We start from the raw sequence: 22,178 nt of genomic DNA on the forward strand, positions 1-22,178 counted from the left end.
TGTTAACACACAGACACACACACCACATACAGCATTACCAGACTATATGGGGTCTGTTAAACATATCCTGACACACTCACACACACACTAAAAAAAAAGGAGAGAAGAGGAGAGAAGAAGCTTCCACATATATATCCACAGACAGACTATAAGGAGGGAAAGATGGTGGAGAGTACTGTCAGCGGATGGTTGCTATGTGTGTGTGTGTGAGAGAGAGAGAGAAAGAGAGAGAGAGAGTGTGTGAGAGAGAGAGAGAGGGTACATTTGGTTCTCCAGTATTTGGCTTGTGCTGTTGAGGCATTCAAATGGCCTCAGTTCCGCCTGCTGGTGTTTTTCTGCACATTTCTTCACAGTATCTGTGTTGTGCTGGTATGTGTGTGTGTGTGTGTGTGTGAGAGAGAGAGAGAGAGAGAGAGAGAGATTAATTTTGAACTTTTTGTCTTGTTTATTGACATATAATATGACACCATGTTTCACTTATAAATTTTCTCTCTCTCTCTCTCTCTCTGTGTGTGTGTGTATGTGTGTGTGTGTGTATTTGGTTCAGGGGGTCGGTGAGGCTTCTGCCAGGGGCTCGACCATGGAGGGAGACTGCCTGAGTTGCATCAAGTACCTTATGTTCATCTTCAACTTCTTCATCTTTGTGAGTACCCTCCTCTTCCTCTCCCTGTTCTTACCCCCCCCCCCCCCCCCCACACACACACACTGGACTGAAAGCCTCCAACACACCCCCTAACACCCCCATTCTCTCCCTCTTGCTGTTGTGTGTGCTGCAGCTAGGGGGCGCTGTTCTGCTGGCGGTGGGGATCTGGGTGCTGGTGGACCCCATGGGCTTCAGTGAGATCGTGGCGGCCAACCCGCTCGTCTTCACGGGCGTGTACTTCATCCTGTGCCTGGGCGGGCTCCTCTTCCTCCTCGGCTTCCTTGGCTGCTGTGGGGCCATCCGCGAGAATCGCTGCCTGCTTCTCTTTGTGAGTGTGTGTGTGTGTGTCTGCATCTCATCTGCGTGTGTGTGTGTGTGTGTGTCTGTGTGTGTGAGTGTGTGTGTGTGTGTGTGTCACAAAGTCTAATGTTCCTCTATTCCTACCCCCCCCCCTCTCCCCCACTAGTTCTTCATGCTCATCCTCATCATCTTTCTGGCAGAATTGGCTGCTGCCATCCTGGGCTTCATATTCCGGGAGAATGTAAGTACATCTCAATTTCTCTTTTCTTACTTCCACCCCCCCCTCCCTCTCTCTCTCTCTCTCTCTTTTGCCTCCTCTTCCCTCCTCGGTCTCTCTATCTCTCTCAGACATACACTATGATGAATCCATAAATCCACTTTTGTTCAGCTATGCTTCTGTCTTTTTGCTGATCTGCTGTGTGTGTGTGTGTGTATGTGTGCGCGTTTGTGTCCTCAGCTGACCAGGCAGTACTTCACTAAGGAGCTGAAGCATCACTATCAGGGCAGCAACAGCACCGACGTCTTTACCACCACATGGAACGCCATCATGACCACGGTCAGTTCACCTGCAGCTGATTTCATTTTTCTCACTCGACACCGCACTGTGCTCAGCTGATTCAATTTAACCAGATGGACTCATTTAACTTGAAGATCATTTTTTATTGTTTGCTATATATATTTTTTTTTAAAGTATATATTTTTGGGCTTTATATGCCTTTAATGACAGGACAGTGGAGAGTGACAGGAAGCGAATGAGAGAGAGAGCAGGGGTGGGATCCGGAAGGGACCACGGGGCGGGAATCAAACCCGGGTCGCCGGCGTACGGTGCAGGTGCCCCAGCCAGTTCCGCCACAGCTGGGGCCATTGTTTGTTATATCTTAATTTCCGATTTGTAAAGTGCTTTTGGATTTTATTGAGCGCCGCTGACAGAGGCGGCAGAGTTTGACGCTGGTGTGCGGGTTGTAATGAAAACAATTTCATCTAATATAATCCAACGTCGGCGCCTGTGTGTGGATGCCTTAAGAGAATACTACCAATGAGAGCCAATGGTCAGTGAGCTCTTTAAAGCTCAGGAGCACTAGCACACTATTAGTCCCAGACCAGAGCTTCATCAACACACATCAGCATGAACTCAGAATGACTGGGCTTTTCTCTGGGATTTACCAACTCGCCTCCTTATGCAGTTATCAGTGAAGTGACAGCAAAGATGAAGAAAGATTGAGATTTCCTATATGAATACACTTTCAACAACGGTGTGTGTGTGCGTGTGTGTGTGTGTGTGTGTGTGTACTCTCTTTAGTTTGACTGCTGTGGTGTGAATGGTGGGGAGGACTTTGAGGAAAGCCTGTTTCGTCTTCTCAACCCAACCAAGATGGTTCCGGAAGCCTGTTGCCAGAGGAACCATCTCCTGGGAGACGTGCTGTTCATGAGCCGGGAGGATTGTCTCAAGGGGAGCATGCTCATTCGTCACAAGGTCAGCACACTCACACAGTACACACACACACACACACACACACACACACACACACACACACACTCACACACACACACACACACACACACACACACACACACACACACACACACTAGGGCTGTCAATCTTCTTCCATAACCCATTTTGAATTTCATTCATTATTATTTTTAATAATCGAATTATATTCGAATGCTTAATGCTCAAATTTTGCCTATTATTCATATTTACGATAAATCTCTATACACTGTATAAACAGGCTTATGCATTGCCAATGCCACTATAAACGTGTGGTTGACTTGTTGACTTGAACAAAAGCTCAGTCTACCAACGATATCTGTGCAACTTGAGTGGTTTCAATTTCTTTTGCGCATACGCGCACACACACTGAATGAACGCCCATACCACTACCACTTCATTGAATGCCTTTATGTTTGATGACACCAAATTAGCAAGTATTTTCTGATTGCGGAAAAGTTTGCTTTCTTTTTTTCTACCAGCCCTGAACCATTATGCCTATCAGAGAAGCACTGGACATAGCCTAGGAGGGAGGCAAAATTCTTGCCTGCTTTAGCTGCGCGGTTCCTCGTCATCGGACTGTTTACCTACCTAGCTTGTCAGGGTGTAGCGTTATCAGATGTGCACTCAGGCTGCTCGCTGCTACATATTCTGCAGATTACGACATTGTTAGGCTAGTTGTTATTTTTCCGTTTTCTGATGGAAATCCAAAAACGTTCCACACATCGCTGAAATGGTCAGGGTGGTGATCTCCGTGGGTGCATCACTTCTGCCATATTTAGATTGTGCATTAGACGTGACAAAAGCATTTCGTTTTCGCTAAAGTCATATTCGCTAAAGTTAGCCAACACATACAAAAAAACTCCCCAAAACACCACATTCGAATAGAAATTTCCAAATTCGATTAGTATTGATATTTTAAATATTCGATTTATATTCGACTTTTGAAATTCGTTCCAACAGCCCTACACACACACACACTTACATAAACACACGGACATGCAGACATACACACAGGCATGTTTACCCTTATGTCACCTCAAAACTCGAACACAGACTCAAATACACACACACAAACACTTAAATACACACACACACACAAAGTCTAACCCCTGTTGTGTGTCCTGTGTACAGGGCTGCTACTCTGCTGTGGTTGAGTACTTTGAGACGTATATCTACCTGGCTGGAGCGCTGGCCATTGTGGTGCTGACCATAGAGGTACAGAGAGCAATGTCTCTCTCTCTCTCACACACACACACACACACTCTCATCTTAAGATTCAACAGTCAGACAGTGCTCTCTTGTGGACATTTGTGGTACTGCAATTACTCACACACCATCACATGCCTGTCATTAGCCTACCAGAAAACTTGGGGACTTTGTCTGACTTCCTTGACTAGGGATAATTTCAATTGAGTTGTTAAATATTATGTAACACACTGTTTGGTAAGAGCTTAATGAACACACTGATTTGTGTTGGTAAATTTGCCTGCGTGTACCTGAAATCCAATTAGTAACTGCTGTGTATACCTCTGTGCTTCTTTGCAGCTCTTTGCCATGGTGTTTGCCATGTGTTTGTTTCGAGGGATCCAGTAGCCCACACATGTCCATCACAAACACAGCACATGAAGAGGAGGAAGAGGGAAAAAGAACACGTGTAAAATCAACAGCAGTGTTTTGATGTCATGTTGATGTTGCTGAATGGTTCATGAGAGTGTTTGATCAGCACCCTGTGTGTGTACTTCACAGCTGGACCTATGGGGTACACACACATGCCCAGAGAACACACACGCGTAACTATACTAAAACTCAACAATAAATAAAAAGAGTAAATAATGTGTTGGTGAACAGCCAAACAAACAAATACAACAGCAGGCTAAATATGACAAAAGACTCCAATCAGGGTTGTAGCAGAGTTAACTGGCACACATACTTTACTTGGATAATCCTCCCACAGACAGGGGTGCGAGTTTGACAGCGTATTTTGTCAACATGCGCACTGTGGCAAGAGTAAACACAAAGTGGAAGAGAGTTAGTTAAAGGTGCTCTAAGCGATGCCACACATTTTTTTGGCTAAAACATTTTATGTCACTTACTGCAAACATCACCTAACCAACCGCTAGCCGTCTGTCCTGAATACGCCGTAAAAAAAATGCAATCTCTGTGGACAGCCCAGGCTACAAAAACGGCAACAAAAACAACCTGGGCAAACCTAGCCCATAAAAGCATAACAAACTGTTCACAGAAGAGATCACAGAAGAGATGCGCGTTTAGAGTTTCAATTTCACGGGAGCAGCACGGGAGAGAGGGGGAGGAAGTAGCAAGTTAGCTCTCTGTTTTGTTTAAAAGTCAACAGAAGTGACGTTACCCAGCATCGCTTAGAGCACCTTTAATGAATAAGGGCTGAGCTACACCAGGCACGTAACTGAAGCGTTCCGTTCGCGTTGCGTCTGCTGCAACAATTAGCTTCCACTATAATCTATGAAAGTAGCTACACCAGACGTGATAGCGGCGCATACGTTCAAAAAAAATAGAGCATTCCTCTAAAATGGATTTTACGCGTTGCGAACGGAACGCTTCAGTTACGCGCCTGGTGTAGCTTCGCTGTAAAAGATAGATAGATCAGATTTTAACACTGGTTGCACGTGATAAGTTTATTCAATTTAACTTCACTGGAGAGGTTTTACCCATTTTAGTCCCCACCGTGTCGTAGCTTCCTGCTACCTTACTGCCCCCAAACTGGGGCCTCTGAGCATCCTGTTACAATTCAACTTCACTATGTAAAATTGTTGTTTAACAATTACTGAACATCACCGTAGCCAAACCCACCCCCTAACGCCAACCATAACAATAAAATGATAGTGAAGTGTCAACAGATAGTTTGTTGATAATCGGAGCATCTTTAGTCTGTGCGGGGACTACTCAAGTAGCTTTCAGAAACCCTTGCAAAGAAACTATCAAAAGTTGAATGGACACTGATCAGAGATTAATAATTAATAAGAATATGGTTTATTTTACAGCACCAGTGAAGACATTCAGGTGTGTGAATGTGAATATGAATGTGAATATGCACTGGCCTAATACTAGGAAACGTACAGTACTTACAGAGGAGGGAGGCTCAACTTTTACACAGTGTGTGTGTCTGTGTGTGTGTGTGTGTGTGTGTGTGTGTGTGTGTGTCTGTGTGTGTGTGTGTGTGTGTCTGTGTGTGTGTGTATGTGTGTGTGTGTGTGTGTGTGAGTGTGTGTGTGAGTGTGTGTGTGTGTGTGTGAGTGTGTGAGTGTGTGTGCGTGCGTGCATGTGCATATATGTGCATGAGTATATTTTATGTTTTTATTCCACTTTTCAAGATGAACATCTTGTGAATCGTGTTGTTACATTGTGAATATGATTGTGTTTTTGCATTAGTGCATTGTATTGCATTTGTATGTGTATTGTATCTATTGTATTTGCAGATGACACCTGATTGATATTAAAACATATAAGATCTCTCTGTTCTGTTATTATGTCTCTAGTTGATATTAGTGAATGTCAAGTAAGCTAATAAGAATTTGTTTGCATGCTTTGTCCAGAATAGTCGTCTGGCTCCTGATCGGGTAGCCTAGGCCTACTTCTCAGTTTTCAAAACTTCAAAACTCAAAACTTCTCAGTTTTCATGTTGAAGAAGGAAGTTTCGCGGTCAGTTAGCGTAGGCTACGTTTTGTTGACCTTCTTTCATAATTAAACGGGGTTCGGCCTTGGCAGTAGCCTACATACATAGGCCTATTTCAAATAAATGTATCCATTGTATAGCGTATATAATAAATGTAGCCTATCCATAGCATTTAAAAGTTAGGCTAAAATGATTAGGATACCTCCGTTCCGTCCAGGCAGTGCAATAATATGCGCTCCGGGCGCACAGTGGTGATCAGTCCCGGCGGCATGGGGGGCTTTGGGTGGCCAGGCCCGTCCTGGAAGTCATCTGTGCCCGCCCTGGACGAGCTTGGCTGCTCCAACCAACCCCAATCCCATAGATTGATTTTGAACACTTATTAAATGTAGGCCTATATTATACGTTTGTCAATCTAGCAAGTAGCAAATAAAACTTGTAAAATCTGTATTATTCCGTAGCTAATCAATCAGGAACATTAGGTAAGCCCATCACCTAATGTAAATGGAGAGGAGGTTACGTGGCGCAGTCTACTTCATTTCTGCACTAACCCCTGTCATCCAATGACAAATATAGCTTATCGGCTCGCAGGTAGGCTATATCTCATATCGTAGTTAGTAGAAGTAGGCCTAGTGGTTTCTGTGTTTGTTTGAGAGCGTTAACCTTTACTGTTTTTTTCTTCTGACCTAGTCGGAGAACAGGGAGTTTGTTACCACTCCAGGGCCGAAGTTATCCGTAACTTCGGGGCTAACTCCCTAACACTCTATCTGAAAGTGGTTAGCAAATGGACGAGGATTTTGGTTTTATCTGCGGATTTATTTTTGCATTATTTTGAACATGACTAGCTCCAGTCTCAACAGCACGTCTACTTTTTCCACACGCATCTCAGTTCTAACACACATACACCCTCTCGCTTTCTCTCTCTCCATCCCTGCGCACGGGGCTCTCTTAAAGGAGCTGCACCATTTTACAACAATTGCATCTACATTTTCATATTAGAATGTTTTGTCAAGTGTAAGCTTAAACTACCGTGATCAATTTAAGTTCTTGTGCCCCCCTGGAAAGGTGTAATGCCCGTCCGTGAATTTGTGTCTGGTGGTGATAGGCCTAACCAAAGTCAATGACATAAACTCCATCCATTACATGTATGTTTTAGTCAGGGTAGTCTAGACTCCAGGCTACCTGATGCAGTGCACTGTGTGAGAGGTAGGGTGGCCAGACGTCCTGCTTTAGGAAGGACAGTCCTGATTTTCAATGCCCTGTCCTGCGTCCTGTGCAACATCAAGCAGGACGCATATTTGTCCTGCTTTTTGAGACAGGCTTGAAGAGCCGAGTTCTAGAATCTTTGCTGGGACAGAGTACAACGTACAATGCAGTAACACAGTCTAACAAATGATTGTCTAAGAGCGGTGTCAGATAAATATCTGAGCAGATATCATTGGTTAAAAACATAAACAAGGCTCTATGTGCTGCTACGTCATATGTATTCCGGTTTCATTGACAGAAAGTTAGCCTACTGGTTAGCGCTTCGGACTTAACTAACTTAACCGGAGAGTTGCCGCTTCGAACCCCAACCAGTAGGTATGGCTGAAGTGCCCTTGAGCAAGGCACCTAACCCCTCACTGCTCCCCGAGCGCCACTGTAGCAGGCAGCTCACTGCATCGGGATTAGTGTGTGCTTCACCTCTGTGTGTTCACTGTGTGCTGAGTGTGATTCACGGATTGGGATAAATGCAGAGACTAAATTTCCCTCATGGGATCAAAAGAGTATATATACTTTATACACACACACACACCACAACGTGTTGAATACTTTGAATACATACAAATACTGTGAACAAACACTTTTTGACTTTTCATTAATATTTTTCCTATTCAGCTACACAAACATCATCTTTAAACTTTAACGGACCCCCCCCCCCCCCACACACACACACACACATTCAAAATCAATTGTATGCACACTATTGCTATGTATGCACCATATTGTTATGTACCACGTGAAAGCTTGGACTCTTGGGAATCCAAAAATGACCATTTTTTATGTATGTATAGTGCTTTACTTTGTCAGAATGATCATAATATGTCTTAATTAAATTTAATCCCTGCTGCCCTCCTCCCGCTCCTCCGCTTTTGATGGTACCCTGACCTCTGGCTGCAGTGCTGCAGCACAATAAGTAAATGCAACATATTGGGTACTGAAATATTCTCAAGAATCCATAGAAATGGAATCTTCATGTTGTTTTATCCAATATTAGTTGTGCAGATGTATAATGTATCTTATACACAACCATTGAACAAACAAAGTAAATGCAATTCCATATTTTGTGTAGTCATTCTATATGACTAGAACACCTGACATACAATCCAAATAGTCTACAAGAAACCTCAGCGTTACCTTTCATTTGAGACCAAGATTATGCTTCTAGAGCATAATCCCAGGTCGTTAAAAAAGTGACAAGGTATAGTGCTGTAGAGATATCAACCTGAATTAGCATGCTAAATTACTAGCCACAGCCCGACAGGTGTCATAATACCAGTTTCGGCCGTATGCGGTATGCGGGCAACATAACCGCCAGCCAAACTGCAATACACAAATAACTCGCACGGCTTGTGGGCGTACCTGTACTTGGAGTATACTGGCCCCATCTTTTATGGAATGTGGAGTATGAATAGATTATTTGGCGGACATTACACATGGCACTTTTAAACCACACAAAATTGTATTGTAAATGAGAGTATATCAGAGTCCTATGTACACCATTGTCAAGGTGATTTTTTTTGTGTGACTTGTACAAGCAATTTCAGGCCAGTTTGCTTTCCTGCTCAAAACTACATGCCAAAAATAAATGTTGAATATCTCCACAACCACAAGGACCATAAAAAAGGTATCAAATGAAAGCTAACACTAATGGGCTGTCTGCAGAAGTGTCGGAATGGACATTTATTGTACAGTGTAAGAGACAACAGAACTAAAACATGAAAAAAAACAATCTCCGCCTAAACAGAACCAGATTTCAAAGTGAATACCAGCTTGGAAACAACATAGTATCCCAAAACCTCTTTCAATCAGTACCCCTATCTATGGGAATGAGTCAAGCCAAGTGTAAAGCTTGTAGAGAGAGACAGTGCAATGCTGCACAAGTTATAATTCTTTAATGTCAAGGCGGAAATGTAGAACTGTAGATAGTGGTCTATGGTGCTATTTGACTTAATTAATGTACCAGGTTGTAACACAAATTATATTTAATTGACATATCACTATTAGTCCATGAGCCACAGGGGGTCGTCACTACCACTTGGGGGGGCAAATTCTCACTATATTTTTCTGAAAGCTACATATCTCTGGAGGATAAAATGGTATGATAGAAAGTTGGATCTTGTAGCTTTGTGGCTGTACAGGCCTTCAAAGTTGACCTCTGATTTGAAAAAAAAGGAAATGCCGCCTATTGGCTTTTTTTGTTAAAACGCTCATAACAGCCCAGAAAATAATCCAAATCTTATTATTACTGATGCATATGTGGTGTTTGATGTTGGCATACATATTTTGACTCATTATGTGATTTTGTTTTTCAAGCAACATGTTATAGCAATACCTGAATGCAGATGTTATTGAACATTACTATTCTACCTTCCTTACTTTCAATTGCGAGTTGAAATTAATGTTAAATGATGACATACATAGGTCTGCAGTACAAATGTTTTTTAAAGTGTAGCTGAAACGAGTAGCCTACAAAGGATCTTTAATCTATTCATTGAGTTCATCATCGTCAGAACAGGAGCACAGAGGATGCCATCTCTATGGCACTTCACTCTGCCCTGTCCCACCTTGACAATAGCAACACCTAGCCTATGTAAGAATGCTGATCATTGACTTCAGCCCAGCGTTTAACACCATCATCCCCTCCAAACTGATCACCAAACTCAGTGAACTGGGCATCAATACCTCCCTCTGTAACTGGATTCTGGACTACTTGTATTGCATTCATTGTGTCTACAACTTATTTATGATAAATAAGTTTGTTTTTTCTTTTATCACATAGGCCTACACATATATCGGAGGTCCACCTGTTGTCAGTCAGCCGCCCCCCAGGATGGCACTCCAGGTATGGGAGAGCATATACGCTCCCTCATCTCTGTTCATCGTCTTTGGGCTCTGCTTTCTTATTTTAATCGCCTCCTTTATTCAGCGGTGGTATCGGTTGTTCTCCTGCTTAATGACTCTGACATGCAGGAGGTGTGGTCCACCTGTCAAAAAACTGACAGGTGGATCACACCTCCGTAACAACATCAGCCTGCGTATAGCCTGAGGCCCAGGAGAGGGCTTCGCCCGCCTCAACGCTTTGATGAGGCCATCTTTCCTCGAGGGCGAGGAACTTAAAGGGGGGGGCAGTGTAGCGCCGAGGCTATTTGCCCCGTGTTGGACTTTCCCCTGTGTTCCCCTGTGTCTTCTGTTTTCCCGGCGTGTGCGCGTGTGTGTGTGTGTGTGCGTGCGAGAATGTCTGTGTCTCCCTCTCCCTTCTGTGTCATAGAATGTGTCAATAAGTTCTGATGTGTTTTGATTGGGGGGAGGTGTCCGGGAGGGAATATTTAGGGGTTCGCATAGGTTAGCGATTGATAAGGGGAGGGAATAGAATAGGGGGTTCTAAGACGTTTAGTGAGTTTAGTCAGAGTAGAGGTGAATTACGTGCAAGTGAGTTGTGTTGTGTTGTTGGCCGATGCGAGTGAATGACGAGTGATTGAGACGTGATTTGTCAGGATCGGTTTGTTGCATTGTAGTGGACACCTCCTGCTACCCGTACCTTAGCCTGTACATCATTTGAAAAATAAATAACCGGAGTTTGGAACGATACCTTAGCCTCCCTGTCAACTACTCCTTGGCATTACAATATTGTACAATTCAGTTTAAACAACATAAAGAGAACCACACTCACACAAACACACACACACACACACACACACACACACACACATACAAACACACATTACAGCAACACTGTCTTGAAGAGCAGGTTGAACAACGTAAGAGAGAAAACAAAACTGAAGTGAGAAAAAAATAGCAGGAAGTAACCTCTTTTTGGGGACATTGTTTTCTTACAACAGCACATTATGTCAAGAGCAGATGATAACACACAGGTAATAACACTTTTATCGAGAACAGCCTTCCAACTCCACGGATCGGGTAGCCTATCGACTTCTGTCAAAATTGACACTTGGGATGGGAGTTTATCATTGACTTATGGCGGTGAGTCATAAGTAAGAGCAGGCTACATCTGGTTTACCTTCTTTAAAACTATTAAACTGAGTTCAGCCTTGGCAGTACCTAGGCCTACTTAAAATAAATCTGTCAACAACGTATAGGCTATAATGTGTCCACAGTGTTTAAAAGTTAGGCAATGGAACAGATTGCTTCCCGTCTAAAGGTGTGCAGTGGTGTGTGTACATATAATGGCTAAAGTCAATGAACTTCTTCCATTATGTTTTAGTCAGGGTAGTCTTTGTAATTCAGTGGTGTGCTGTTTAAGAGAGGGAATGCCCACACTTAGTAGCTGATCAAGAGTCCACATATGATTGAAAGGATTATCATCAGCCTGGTAATTAGGATCCTTACATATGGTCATAATAATGTAATTAATATTTTGTAATTATCTTTGTGTATGCTATCTTGTATTAGGCCTGAGGAAAAAGCAGAGTAAGGAACATGTGGTTTAGCCTGTGCTGTGTCAAAATCTAAGCCTAAATGTTATTTAAGCCTACACATTTCCTCACTATACTCACAAGTAGCAAAGAACAGGCATGACAGATGTAGGCCTACTGAGTAGCCTAAGCCTGATGTCCATACATCATCTCTGTGTGGTACAGCCTGCAGGGGTTGTTTACATGCAGATGCCAAAGTTTTTCTATTTTCGTATTGAATTGAATTAGCCTAATGTAGCCTTGGCTTGATCCGACGTTTAAGTAGCTGTGACGAGCACGAGCAGTCATCTGACATCACCAAATTAGGATATTTCAGAACTAATAACTTGGACAGCTCCCCTTAAGAGCATCTTAAGAGCAGCGCACGCTATGACATGTTGGGGAAACAGTCGATCAAACAAACAAACAAACAAACTGAAAAAACTATCTTACTGAATCTTAGGAAACCCTCGTAAGTGCATGAATCCACCGTTATCGGGAAACCGTGCCCTGGCTCACAATTTCCAAATGTCATATGTTCAAAAATAGATTACCTTCACATTTTTTATGGATTTTTTTTCTTGCCATTGTCTTTCCCTGATCTCAGCAGGTGAACTGAGGTGATCAGGTCAGAACGAAATAAAGTCAGGAAGGGCTCCTCGTGGACATGAGTCTCCCTGAAGAACAGGAGTACCACCTGAGGAGAGGAGATGCAGGTGACCCAGAGCCTCACAGGTAGGCTGAGTTTATACAGCTGAGCTTGTAGCTCAATTCTCTTCGTCTTCTGCTGAGCCTCTCCCTGCTCTGGTTGTAAATTGTGTGATTCTCACAGGGACATCATGAAGAAACGAGGCTCCTTTGTGTCCAGAAATCTGTCCATACGGAGTGACCGGTCGAAAGAATATCCGCTTAACTTTAGGGGGTAAGTGGAAAATTGATTTGCACCTGGTATCATCTTCCAGCTGCTCATCTAGGCCCCATCAAAGAATCAGTTCAACTGATTGCACCTGTATCAACTGCTTTCTACTGAACTAGACCAACTCTCTCTGTCTCTTCATTCTACAAGGATATAAGACACATTTCATCCAACTTTCTATCCATTCATCCTCTTCAAACCATTCACTCATCCACCCATTAAACTATCCATCAACATCCATTAAACAATCTGCCTATCAACATCCATTCAACTTTCTGTCTATCAACATCCATTACACTATCTACATTTAACTTTTAAACTATATACTCTGTCTCAGGCTTTAAGCATACAATAAATATGGCTCTATTAAGACTGCCGTTAAGCAATTAGAATCCTAGGCCAGGTGGCCAGGCCACCAGCATCAACTGCCAGTCTCAGGCTTTAAGCATACAAACTGGCCCTATTAAGACTACACATCCTGTTCAACTGCTTCCTCTGCCAAAAACTGTTTCAAAATAAAAGTCCTCACTACAATATTTAACTGTTAAACAATTTAACCCTTTAAACTACTGAACTTTTTAACTGTTCAGCCATTGTAACTGTTACTTGTCATCAACTATGACTCCTACCCACTGTAGCTAGTTAGCATGGTTAACATAGTTAGCATGCTAGCGTGTTAGCATGCTAGTTAGCATTTTTAGCAAAACTGCTAAAAATGATTAGCTAAGTTATCTAAGTAACATGGTTAACATAGTTAGCATGTTAGCATGCTAGTTAGAATTTTTAACAAAACTGCTAAAAATGATTAGCTAAGTTAGTTAAGTAATGTGGTTAGCATAGTTAGCATGCTAGCGTGTTAGCATGCTAGTTAGCATTTTTAGCAAAACTGCTAAAAATGATTAGCTAAGTTAGCTAAGTAATATGGTTAGCATGTTAGCATGTTGACATGCTAGTTAGCATTTTTAACAAAATTGCTAAAAATGATTAGCTAAGTTAGCTAAGTCACATGGTTAGCATAGTCAACATTTTAATATTGTTAGCATGCTAGTTAGCATAGTAACTTGGTTAACATTATTATAGTGCATGAAAATGCACTGTACTGTTATTCCAAGGCATTTTATTATTATAGTGCATGAAAATGCACTGTACTGTTATTCCAAGGCATTTTATTATTATTACAGTGCATGAAAATGCACTGTACTGTTATTCTAAGACATTTTATTACAGTGCATGAAAATGCACTGTACTGTTATTCCAAGGCATTTTATTATTATTATAGTGCATGAAAATGCACTATACTGTTCTTCCTAGGCTTCTTATTACAGTGCATGAAAATGCACTGTACTGTTCTTCCTAGGCTTCTTATTACAGTGCATGAAAATGCACTGTACTGTTATTCCAAGGCATTTTATTACAGTGCATGAAAATGCACTGTACTGTTCTTCCTAGGCTTCTTCTTATTACAGTGCATGAAAATGCACTGTACTGTTCTTCCTAGGCTTCTTATTACAGTGCATGAAAATGCACTGTACTGTTATTCCAAGGCATTTTATTACAGTGCATGAAAATGCACTGTACTGTTATTCCAAGGCATTTTATTACAGTGCATGAAAATGCACTGTACTGTTCTTCCTAGGCTTCTTCTTATTACAGTGCATGAAAATGCACTGTACTGTTCTTCCTAGGCTTCTTCTTCTTCTTCTTCTTCTTATTAGAGTGCATGAAAATGCACTCTACTGTTCTTCCTAGGCTTCTTCTTCTTCTTCTTATTACAGTGCATGAAAATGCACTGTACTGTTCTTCCTAGGCTTCTTATTCTTCTTCTTCTAACGCAATTAATGCAGCTTCAACCGCTTAACGTAGAAACTTCATTCAAACTATGTTACGTAGGTCTTACTTAGGACATGGGTGCTTTGTATTTTTCAGCTTTGTAACTTTTATACTTTTTAAACTATTAATTAAAAACTGTTCAAAATTTCCCCATAGACTTAACATGGGCTGATGACATCACAATAGAGCCGTTAAGCAATTAGAATCCTATGGCAGGTGTTCGGGCCAGCTGCATCAACTGCCAGTCTCAGGCTTTAAGCATACAAACTGGCCCTATTAAGACTACACATCCTGTTCAACTGCTTCCTCTGCCAAAAACTGTTTCAAAATAAAAGTCCTCACTACAATATTTCACTGTTAAACAATTTAACCCTTTAAACTACTGAACTTTTATCTGTTCAGCCATTGTAACTGTTACTTGTCATCAACTATGACTCCTACCCACTGTAGCTAGTTAGCTAAGATAGCTAAGTAACTTGGTTAGCATAGTTAGCATGCTAACATGTTAGCATGCTAATTAGCATGTTAGTTAGCATTTTTAGCAAAACTGTTAAAAACGATTAGCTAAGTTAGCTAAGTCACATGGTTAGCATAGTTAGCATGCTAACATGTTAGCATGCTAGTTAGCATTTTTTGCAAAACTGCTAAAAATGATTAGCTAAGTTAGCTAAGTCACATGGTTAGCATAGTTAGCATGCTAACATGTTAGCATGCTAGTTAGCATTTTTTGCAAAACTGCTAAAAATGATTAGCTAAGTTAGCTAAGTCATATGGTTAGCATAGTTAGCATGCTAGCATGTTAGCATGCTAGTTAGCATTTTTTAGCAAAACTGCTAAAAATGATTAGCTAAGTTAGCTAAGTCACATGGTTAGCATGTTAGCATGCTAGCATGTTAGCATGCTAGTTAGCATTACTGTTAAAAATGATAAGCAAAGTTAGCTAAGTCACATGGTTAACATAATTAGCATGTTAGCATGTTAATTAGCATAGTTATCATAACTAATAAAAATTATTAGCTAGGTTAGCTAAGTCATATGGTTAGCATAGTTAACATTTTAATATTGTTAGCATGCTAGTTAGCATAGTTACTTGGTTACCATTATTATCTTTAACATAGTTAGCATAACTACTAGCAAACATTGGAGCCATTCCAACTGTTAGTTATCGTCAACTATCTGCCTAAATAATTTAACCATTTCAATTATCAACCTATTTAACTGTTCAGTCATTCCAACTATAGTAAACCTTATCTACCAAGCAAATAATTTAACCATATGAACTCATCATATTTTTGCATTTTCATGCACTGTATTTCCTTCAGGAAATGCTTTTCTAGTTATTACAGTGCATGAAAATGCACTGTACTGTTCTTCCTAGGCTTCTTCTTATTACAGTGCATGAAAATGCACTGTACTGTTATTCCAAGGCATTTTATTATTATTATTATTCTTCTTCTTCTAACGCACTTAATGCAGCTTCAACCGTTTAACGTAGAAACTTCATTCAAACTATGTTACGTAGGTCTTACTTAGGACATGTGAGCTTTGTATTTTTCAACTTTGTAACTTTTATACTTTTTAAACTATTAATTAAAAACTAATCAAAATTTCCCCATTGACTTAACATTATGATTATGACATCACAATACGGCCGTTAAGCAATTAGAATCCTATGGCAGGTGTTCGGGCCAGCTGCATCAACTGCCAGTCTCAGGCTTTAAGCATACAAACTGGCCCTATTAAGACTACACATCCTGTCCAACTGCTTCCTCTGCCAAAAACTGTTTCAAAATAAAAGTCCTCACTACAATATTTCACTGTTAAACAATTTAACCCTTTAAACTACTGAACTTTTTAACTGTTCAGCCATTGTAACTGTTACTTGTCATCAACTATGACTCCTACCCACTGTAGCTAGTTAGCATGGTTAGCATAGTTAGCATGCTAGCATGTTAGCATGCTAGCATGTTAGCATGCTAGTTAGCATTTTTTACAAAACTGCTAAAAATGATTAGCTAAGTTAGCTAAGTCACATGGTTAGCATAGTTAGCATGCTAACATGTTAGCATGCTAGTTAGCATTTTTTACAAAACTGCTAAAAATGATTAGCTAAGTTAGCTAAGTCACATGGTTAGCATAGTTAGCATGCTAACATGTTAGCATGCTAGTTAGCATTTTTTACAAAACTGCTAAAAATGATTAGCTAAGTTAGCTAAGTCACATGGTTAGCATAGTTAGCATGCTAGCATAGTTAGCATGCTAACATGTTAGCATGCTAGTTAGCATAGTTAGCAAAACTGCTAAAAATGATTAGCTAGATTAGCTAAGTCACATGGTTAACATAGTTAGCATGTTAGCATTGCTAACTACTAAAAATGCATTAGCTAAGTTAACTAAGTTAAGTATTGTCCACCTATTTAACCGTTCAATCATTCCAACTTTATTAAACCTTATCTTCCAAGCAAATCATTTAACCATATAAACTATCCACCTATTTAACTGTTCAGTCACTCTAACTATATTAAACCTCATCTACCTAGCAACCAATATAGTTTGTTTTTACTCTGTATGATATTTTACATCATATTTTTTGCATTTTCATGCACTGTATTTCCTTCAGGAAATGCTTTTCTAGTTACAGTGCATGAAAATGCACTGTACTGTTATTCCAAGGCATTTTATTATTATTACAGTGCATGAAAATGCACTGTACTGTTATTCCAAGGCATTTTATTATTATTATTCTTCTTCTAACGCACTTAATGCAGCTTCAACCGTTTAACGTAGAAACTTCATTCAAACTATGTTACGTAGGTCTTAATTAGGACATGTGAGCTTTGTATTTTTCAACTTTGTAACTTTTATACTTTTTAAACTATTAATTAAAAACTAATCAAAATTTCCCCATTGACTTAACATTATGATTATGACATCACAATACGGCCGTTAAGCAATTAGAATCCTATGGCAGGTGTTCGGGCCACCTGTTTCAACTGCCAGTCTCAGGCTTTAAGCATACAAACTGGCCCTATTAAGACTACACATCCTGTTCAACTGCTTCCTCTGCCAAAAACTGTTTCAAAATAAAAGTCCTCACTACAATATTTCACTGTTAAACAATTTAACCCTTTAAACTACTGAACTTTTTAACTGTTCAGCCATTGTAACTGTTACTTGTCATCAACTATGACTCCTACCCACTGTAGCTAGTTAGCATGGTTAGCATAGTTAGCATGTTAGCATGTTAGCATGCTAGTTAGCATTTTTTGCAAAACTGCTAAAAATGATTAGCTAAGTTAGCTAAGTCACATGGTTAGCATAGTTAGCATGCTAGCATGTTAGCATGCTAGTTAGCATTTTTTATAAAACTGCTAAAAATGATTAGCTAAGTTAGCTAAGTCACATGGTTAGCATAGTTAGCATGCTAGCATGTTAGCATGCTAGTTAGCATTTTTTGCAAAACTACTAAAAATGATTAGCTAAGTTAGCTAAGTCACATGGTTAGCATAGTTAGCATGCTAGCATGTTAGCATGCTAGTTAGCATGCTAGTTAGCATTTTTAGCAAAACTGTTAAAAATGATTAGCTAAGTTAGCTAAGTCACATGGTTAGCATAGTTAGCATGCTAACATGTTAGCATGCTAGTTAGCATTTTTAGCAAAACTACTAAAAATTATTAGCTAAGTTAGCTAAGTAACATGGTTAACATAGTTAGCATGTTAGCATTGCTAACATGCTAGTTAGCATAACTACTAAAAATGAAAACATTAGCTAAGTTAACTAAGTTAAGTATTATCCACCTATTTAACCGTTCTATCATTCCAACTATATTAAACCTTATGTACCAAGCAAATCATTTAACCATATAAACTATCCACCTATTTAACTGTTCAGTCACTCCAACTATATTAAACCTCATCTACCTAGCAACCAATATAGTTTGTTTTTACTCTGTATGATATTTTACATCATATTTTTTGCATTTTCATGCACTGTATTTCCTTCAGGAAATGCTTTTCTAGTTATTATTATTACAGTGCATGAAAATGCACTGTACTGTTATTCCAAGGCATTTTATTACAGTGCATGAAAATGCACTGTACTGTTCTTCCTAGGCTTCTTCTTATTCTTCTTCTTCTTCTAACGCATTTAATGCAGCTTCAACCGTTTAACGTAGAAACTTCATTCAAACTTTGTTACGTAGGTCTTACTTGGGATAAGAGTGCTATGTATTTTTCATCTTTGTAACTTTTATACTTTTTAAACTATTAATTAAAAACTATCAAAATTTCCCCATTGACTTAACATTGCCCTTTATGACATCACAGCAATTAGAATCCTGTGGCAGGTGTTCGGGCCACCTGGATCAACTGCCACTTTCAGACTTTAAGCATACAAACTGGCCCTATTAAGACTACACATCCTGTTCAACTGCTTCCTCTGCCAAAAACTGTTTCAAAATAAAAGTCCTCACTACAATATTTCACTGTTTAAGCCTTTAAGCCTTTAAACTACTGAACTTTTTAACTGTTCAGCCATTGTAACTGTTACTTGTCATCAACTATGACTCCTACCCACTGTAGCTAGTTAGCTAAGTTAGCTAAGTAACTTGGTTAGCATAGTTAGCATGCTAGCATGCTAGTTAGCATGCTAGTTAGCATTTTTAGCAAAACTGCTAAAAATGGTTAGCTAAGTTAGCTAAGTAACTTGGTTAGCATAGTTAGCATGCTAGCATGTTAGCATGCTAGTTAGCATTATTAGCAAAACTGCTAAAAATGATTAGCTAAGTTAGCTAAGTCACATGGTTAGCATAGTTAGCATGCTAACATGTTAGCATGTTAGTTAGCATTTTTAACAAAACTGCTGAAAATGATTAGCTAAGTTAGCTAAGTCACATGGTTAACATAGTTAGCATGCTAACATGTTAGCATGCTAGTTAGCATTTTTTACAAAACTGCTAAAAATGATTAGCTAAGTTAGCTAAGTCACATGGTTAGCATAGTTAGCATGCTAGCATGTTAACATGCTAGTTAGCATTTTTAGCAAAACTGCTAAAATGATTAGCTAAGTTAGCTAAGTCACATGGTTAGCATAGTTAGCATGCTAACATGTTAGTTAGCATAGTTAGCAGAACTGTTAAAAATGATTAGCTAAGTTAGCTAAGTCACGTCGTTAGCATAATTAGCATGTTAGTTAGCATAGTTAGCATAACTAATAAACATGATTAGCTAGGTTAGCTAAGTCATATGGTTAGCATAGTTAACATTTTAACATTGTTAGCATGCTAGTTAGCATAGTTACTTGGTTAACATTATTATCTTTGTTAACATAGTTAGCATAACTACTAGCAAACATTGGAGCCATTCCAACTGTTAGTTATCGTCAACTATCTGCCTAAAAATTTAACCATTTCAATTATCAACCTATTTAACTGTTCAGTCATTCCAACTATAGTAAACCTTATCTACCACGCAAATAATTTAACCATATGAACTCATCATATTTTTGCATTTTCATGCACTATATTTCCTTCAGGAAATGCTTTTCTAGTTATTATTATTCTTCTTCTAACGCACTTAATGCAGCTTCAACCGTTTAACGTAGAAACTTCATTCAAACTATGTTACGTAGGTCTTACTTAGGACATGTGAGCTTTGTATTTTTCAACTTTGTAACTTTTATACTTTTTAAACTATTAATTAAAAACTAATCAAAATTTCCCCATTGACTTAACATTATGATTATGACATCACAATACGGCCGTTAAGCAATTAGAATCCTATGGCAGGTGTTCGGGCCACCTGTTTCAACTGCCAGTCTCAGGCTTTAAGCATACAAACTGGCCCTATTAAGACTACACATCCTGTTCAACTGCTTCCTCTGCCAAAAACTGTTTCAAAATAAAAGTCCTCACTACAATATTTCACTGTTAAACAATTTAACCCTTTAAACTACTGAACTTTTTAACTGTTCAGCCATTGTAACTGTTACTTGTCATCAACTATGACTCCTACCCACTGTAGCTAGTTAGCATGGTTAGCATAGTTAGCATGCTAGCATGTTAGCATGCTAGCATGTTAGCATGCTAGTTAGCATTTTTTACAAAACTGCTAAAAATGATTAGCTAAGTTAGCTAAGTCACATGGTTAGCATAGTTAGCATGCTAACATGTTAGCATGCTAGTTAGCATTTTTTACAAAACTGCTAAAAATGATTAGCTAAGTTAGCTAAGTCACATGGTTAGCATAGTTAGCATGCTAGCATGTTAGCATGCTAGTTAGCATTTTTTACAAAACTGCTAAAAATGATTAGCTAAGTTAGCTAAGTCACATGGTTAGCATAGTTAGCATGCTAACATGTTAGCATGCTAGTTAGCATTTTTTACAAAACTGCTAAAAATGATTAGCTAAGTTAGCTAAGTCACATGGTTAGCATAGTTAGCATGCTAGCATAGTTAGCATGCTAACATGTTAAAATGCTAGTTAGCATAGTTAGCAAAACTGCTAAAAATGATTAGCTAGATTAGCTAAGTCACATGGTTAACATAGTTAGCATGTTAGCATTGCTAACTACTAAAAATGCATTAGCTAAGTTAACTAAGTTAAGTATTGTCCACCTATTTAACCGTTCAATCATTCCAACTTTATTAAACCTTATCTTCCAAGCAAATCATTTAACCATATAAACTATCCACCTATTTAACTGTTCAGTCACTCCAACTATATTAAACCTCATCTACCTAGCAACCAATATAGTTTGTTTTTACTCTGTATGATATTTTACATCATATTTTTTGCATTTTCATGCACTGTATTTCCTTCAGGAAATGCTTTTCTAGTTCTTATTTTTCTTCTTCTAACGCGTTTAATGCAGCTTCAACCGTTAAACGTAGAAACTTCATTCAAACTTTGTTACGTAGGTCTTAGTTAGGACAATTGGGCTATGTATTTTTCAACTTTGTAACTTTTATACTTTTTAAACTATTAATTAAAAACTATCAAAATTTCCCCATTGACTTAACATTATGATTATGACATCACAATAGAGCCGTTAAGCAATTAGAATCCTATGGCAGGTGTTCGGGCCACCTGGATCAACTGCCAGTCTCAGGCTTTAAGCATACAAACTGGCCCTATTAAGACTACACATCCTGTCCAACTGCTTCCTCTGCCAAAAACTGTTTCAAAATAAAAGTCCTCACTACAATATTTCACTGTTAAACAATTTAACCCTTTAAACTACTGAACTTTTTAACTGTTCAGCCATTAATACACTAGGCCTATATTATTTTCTTTTTGTCTCGTTAAACTATCATTTTGATTGCTGACAACTGTTTTATTTTATTTTACTTTATTTTAATCTCATTATTATTGATGTTATTATTGTTGTTTTTACTATTTTGTTTATTTTAAAGCACTTTGGATCAACTCTGTTGTGCATTAAGTGACCTGACTTAACCTACCCATGCTTTTCAGTCAATGACGTCGCTCAGTCTCGCGCTTGACAGCTTGCCTCAGAATCCGCAGAATCCCTCGTCTACTCCACCAGCCTCATTCTTGTTGTAACGTTACTGCTACCTGAGCTGACTGAGTGTTTCGTCGCCTCTGTCAAGTTTGGAGCCCCAACAACTTCGCCCTGAACTTACCTGGACTTTGTCACATTACCACAAACGTAAGT

The 22,178-nt window shown here is 39.4% G+C and overlaps 1 protein-coding gene and 1 long non-coding RNA gene across 3 annotated transcripts in view; both read left to right on the plus strand.

The window, feature by feature from the left end:
• LOC143133024 (tetraspanin-18B-like) overlaps positions 1–4,563 on the plus strand; it is a 40,594-nt gene extending 36,031 nt beyond the window's left edge. For both annotated transcript variants that reach the window (XM_076292831.1, XM_076292833.1), the window contains exons 3-9: positions 548–643; positions 777–971; positions 1,110–1,184; positions 1,401–1,499; positions 2,244–2,417; positions 3,567–3,650; positions 3,981–4,563. In XM_076292831.1, coding sequence (XP_076148946.1) covers positions 548–643; positions 777–971; positions 1,110–1,184; positions 1,401–1,499; positions 2,244–2,417; positions 3,567–3,650; positions 3,981–4,028 — 771 coding nt within the window. In that variant the 3' untranslated portion in view covers positions 4,029–4,563. The remainder of the gene's footprint in view (positions 1–547; positions 644–776; positions 972–1,109; positions 1,185–1,400; positions 1,500–2,243; positions 2,418–3,566; positions 3,651–3,980) is intronic.
• Positions 4,564–12,379: 7,816 nt separating this feature from the next.
• Positions 12,380–22,178, plus strand: part of LOC143133025 (uncharacterized) — a 13,282-nt gene continuing 3,483 nt past the window's right edge. The window contains exons 1-3 of the long non-coding RNA XR_012988410.1: positions 12,380–12,491; positions 12,589–12,678; positions 21,977–22,172. This is a non-coding gene — a long non-coding RNA (uncharacterized LOC143133025). The remainder of the gene's footprint in view (positions 12,492–12,588; positions 12,679–21,976; positions 22,173–22,178) is intronic.

Source organism: Alosa pseudoharengus, unplaced genomic scaffold (genome assembly GCF_046254945.1).
Source record: "Alosa pseudoharengus isolate Yale_2024_CS ecotype anadromous, Long Island Sound unplaced genomic scaffold, YU_APseudo_1.1 YU_APseudo_1.1_scf_19, whole genome shotgun sequence".
Lineage (NCBI taxonomy): Eukaryota > Metazoa > Chordata > Actinopteri > Clupeiformes > Clupeidae > Alosa > Alosa pseudoharengus.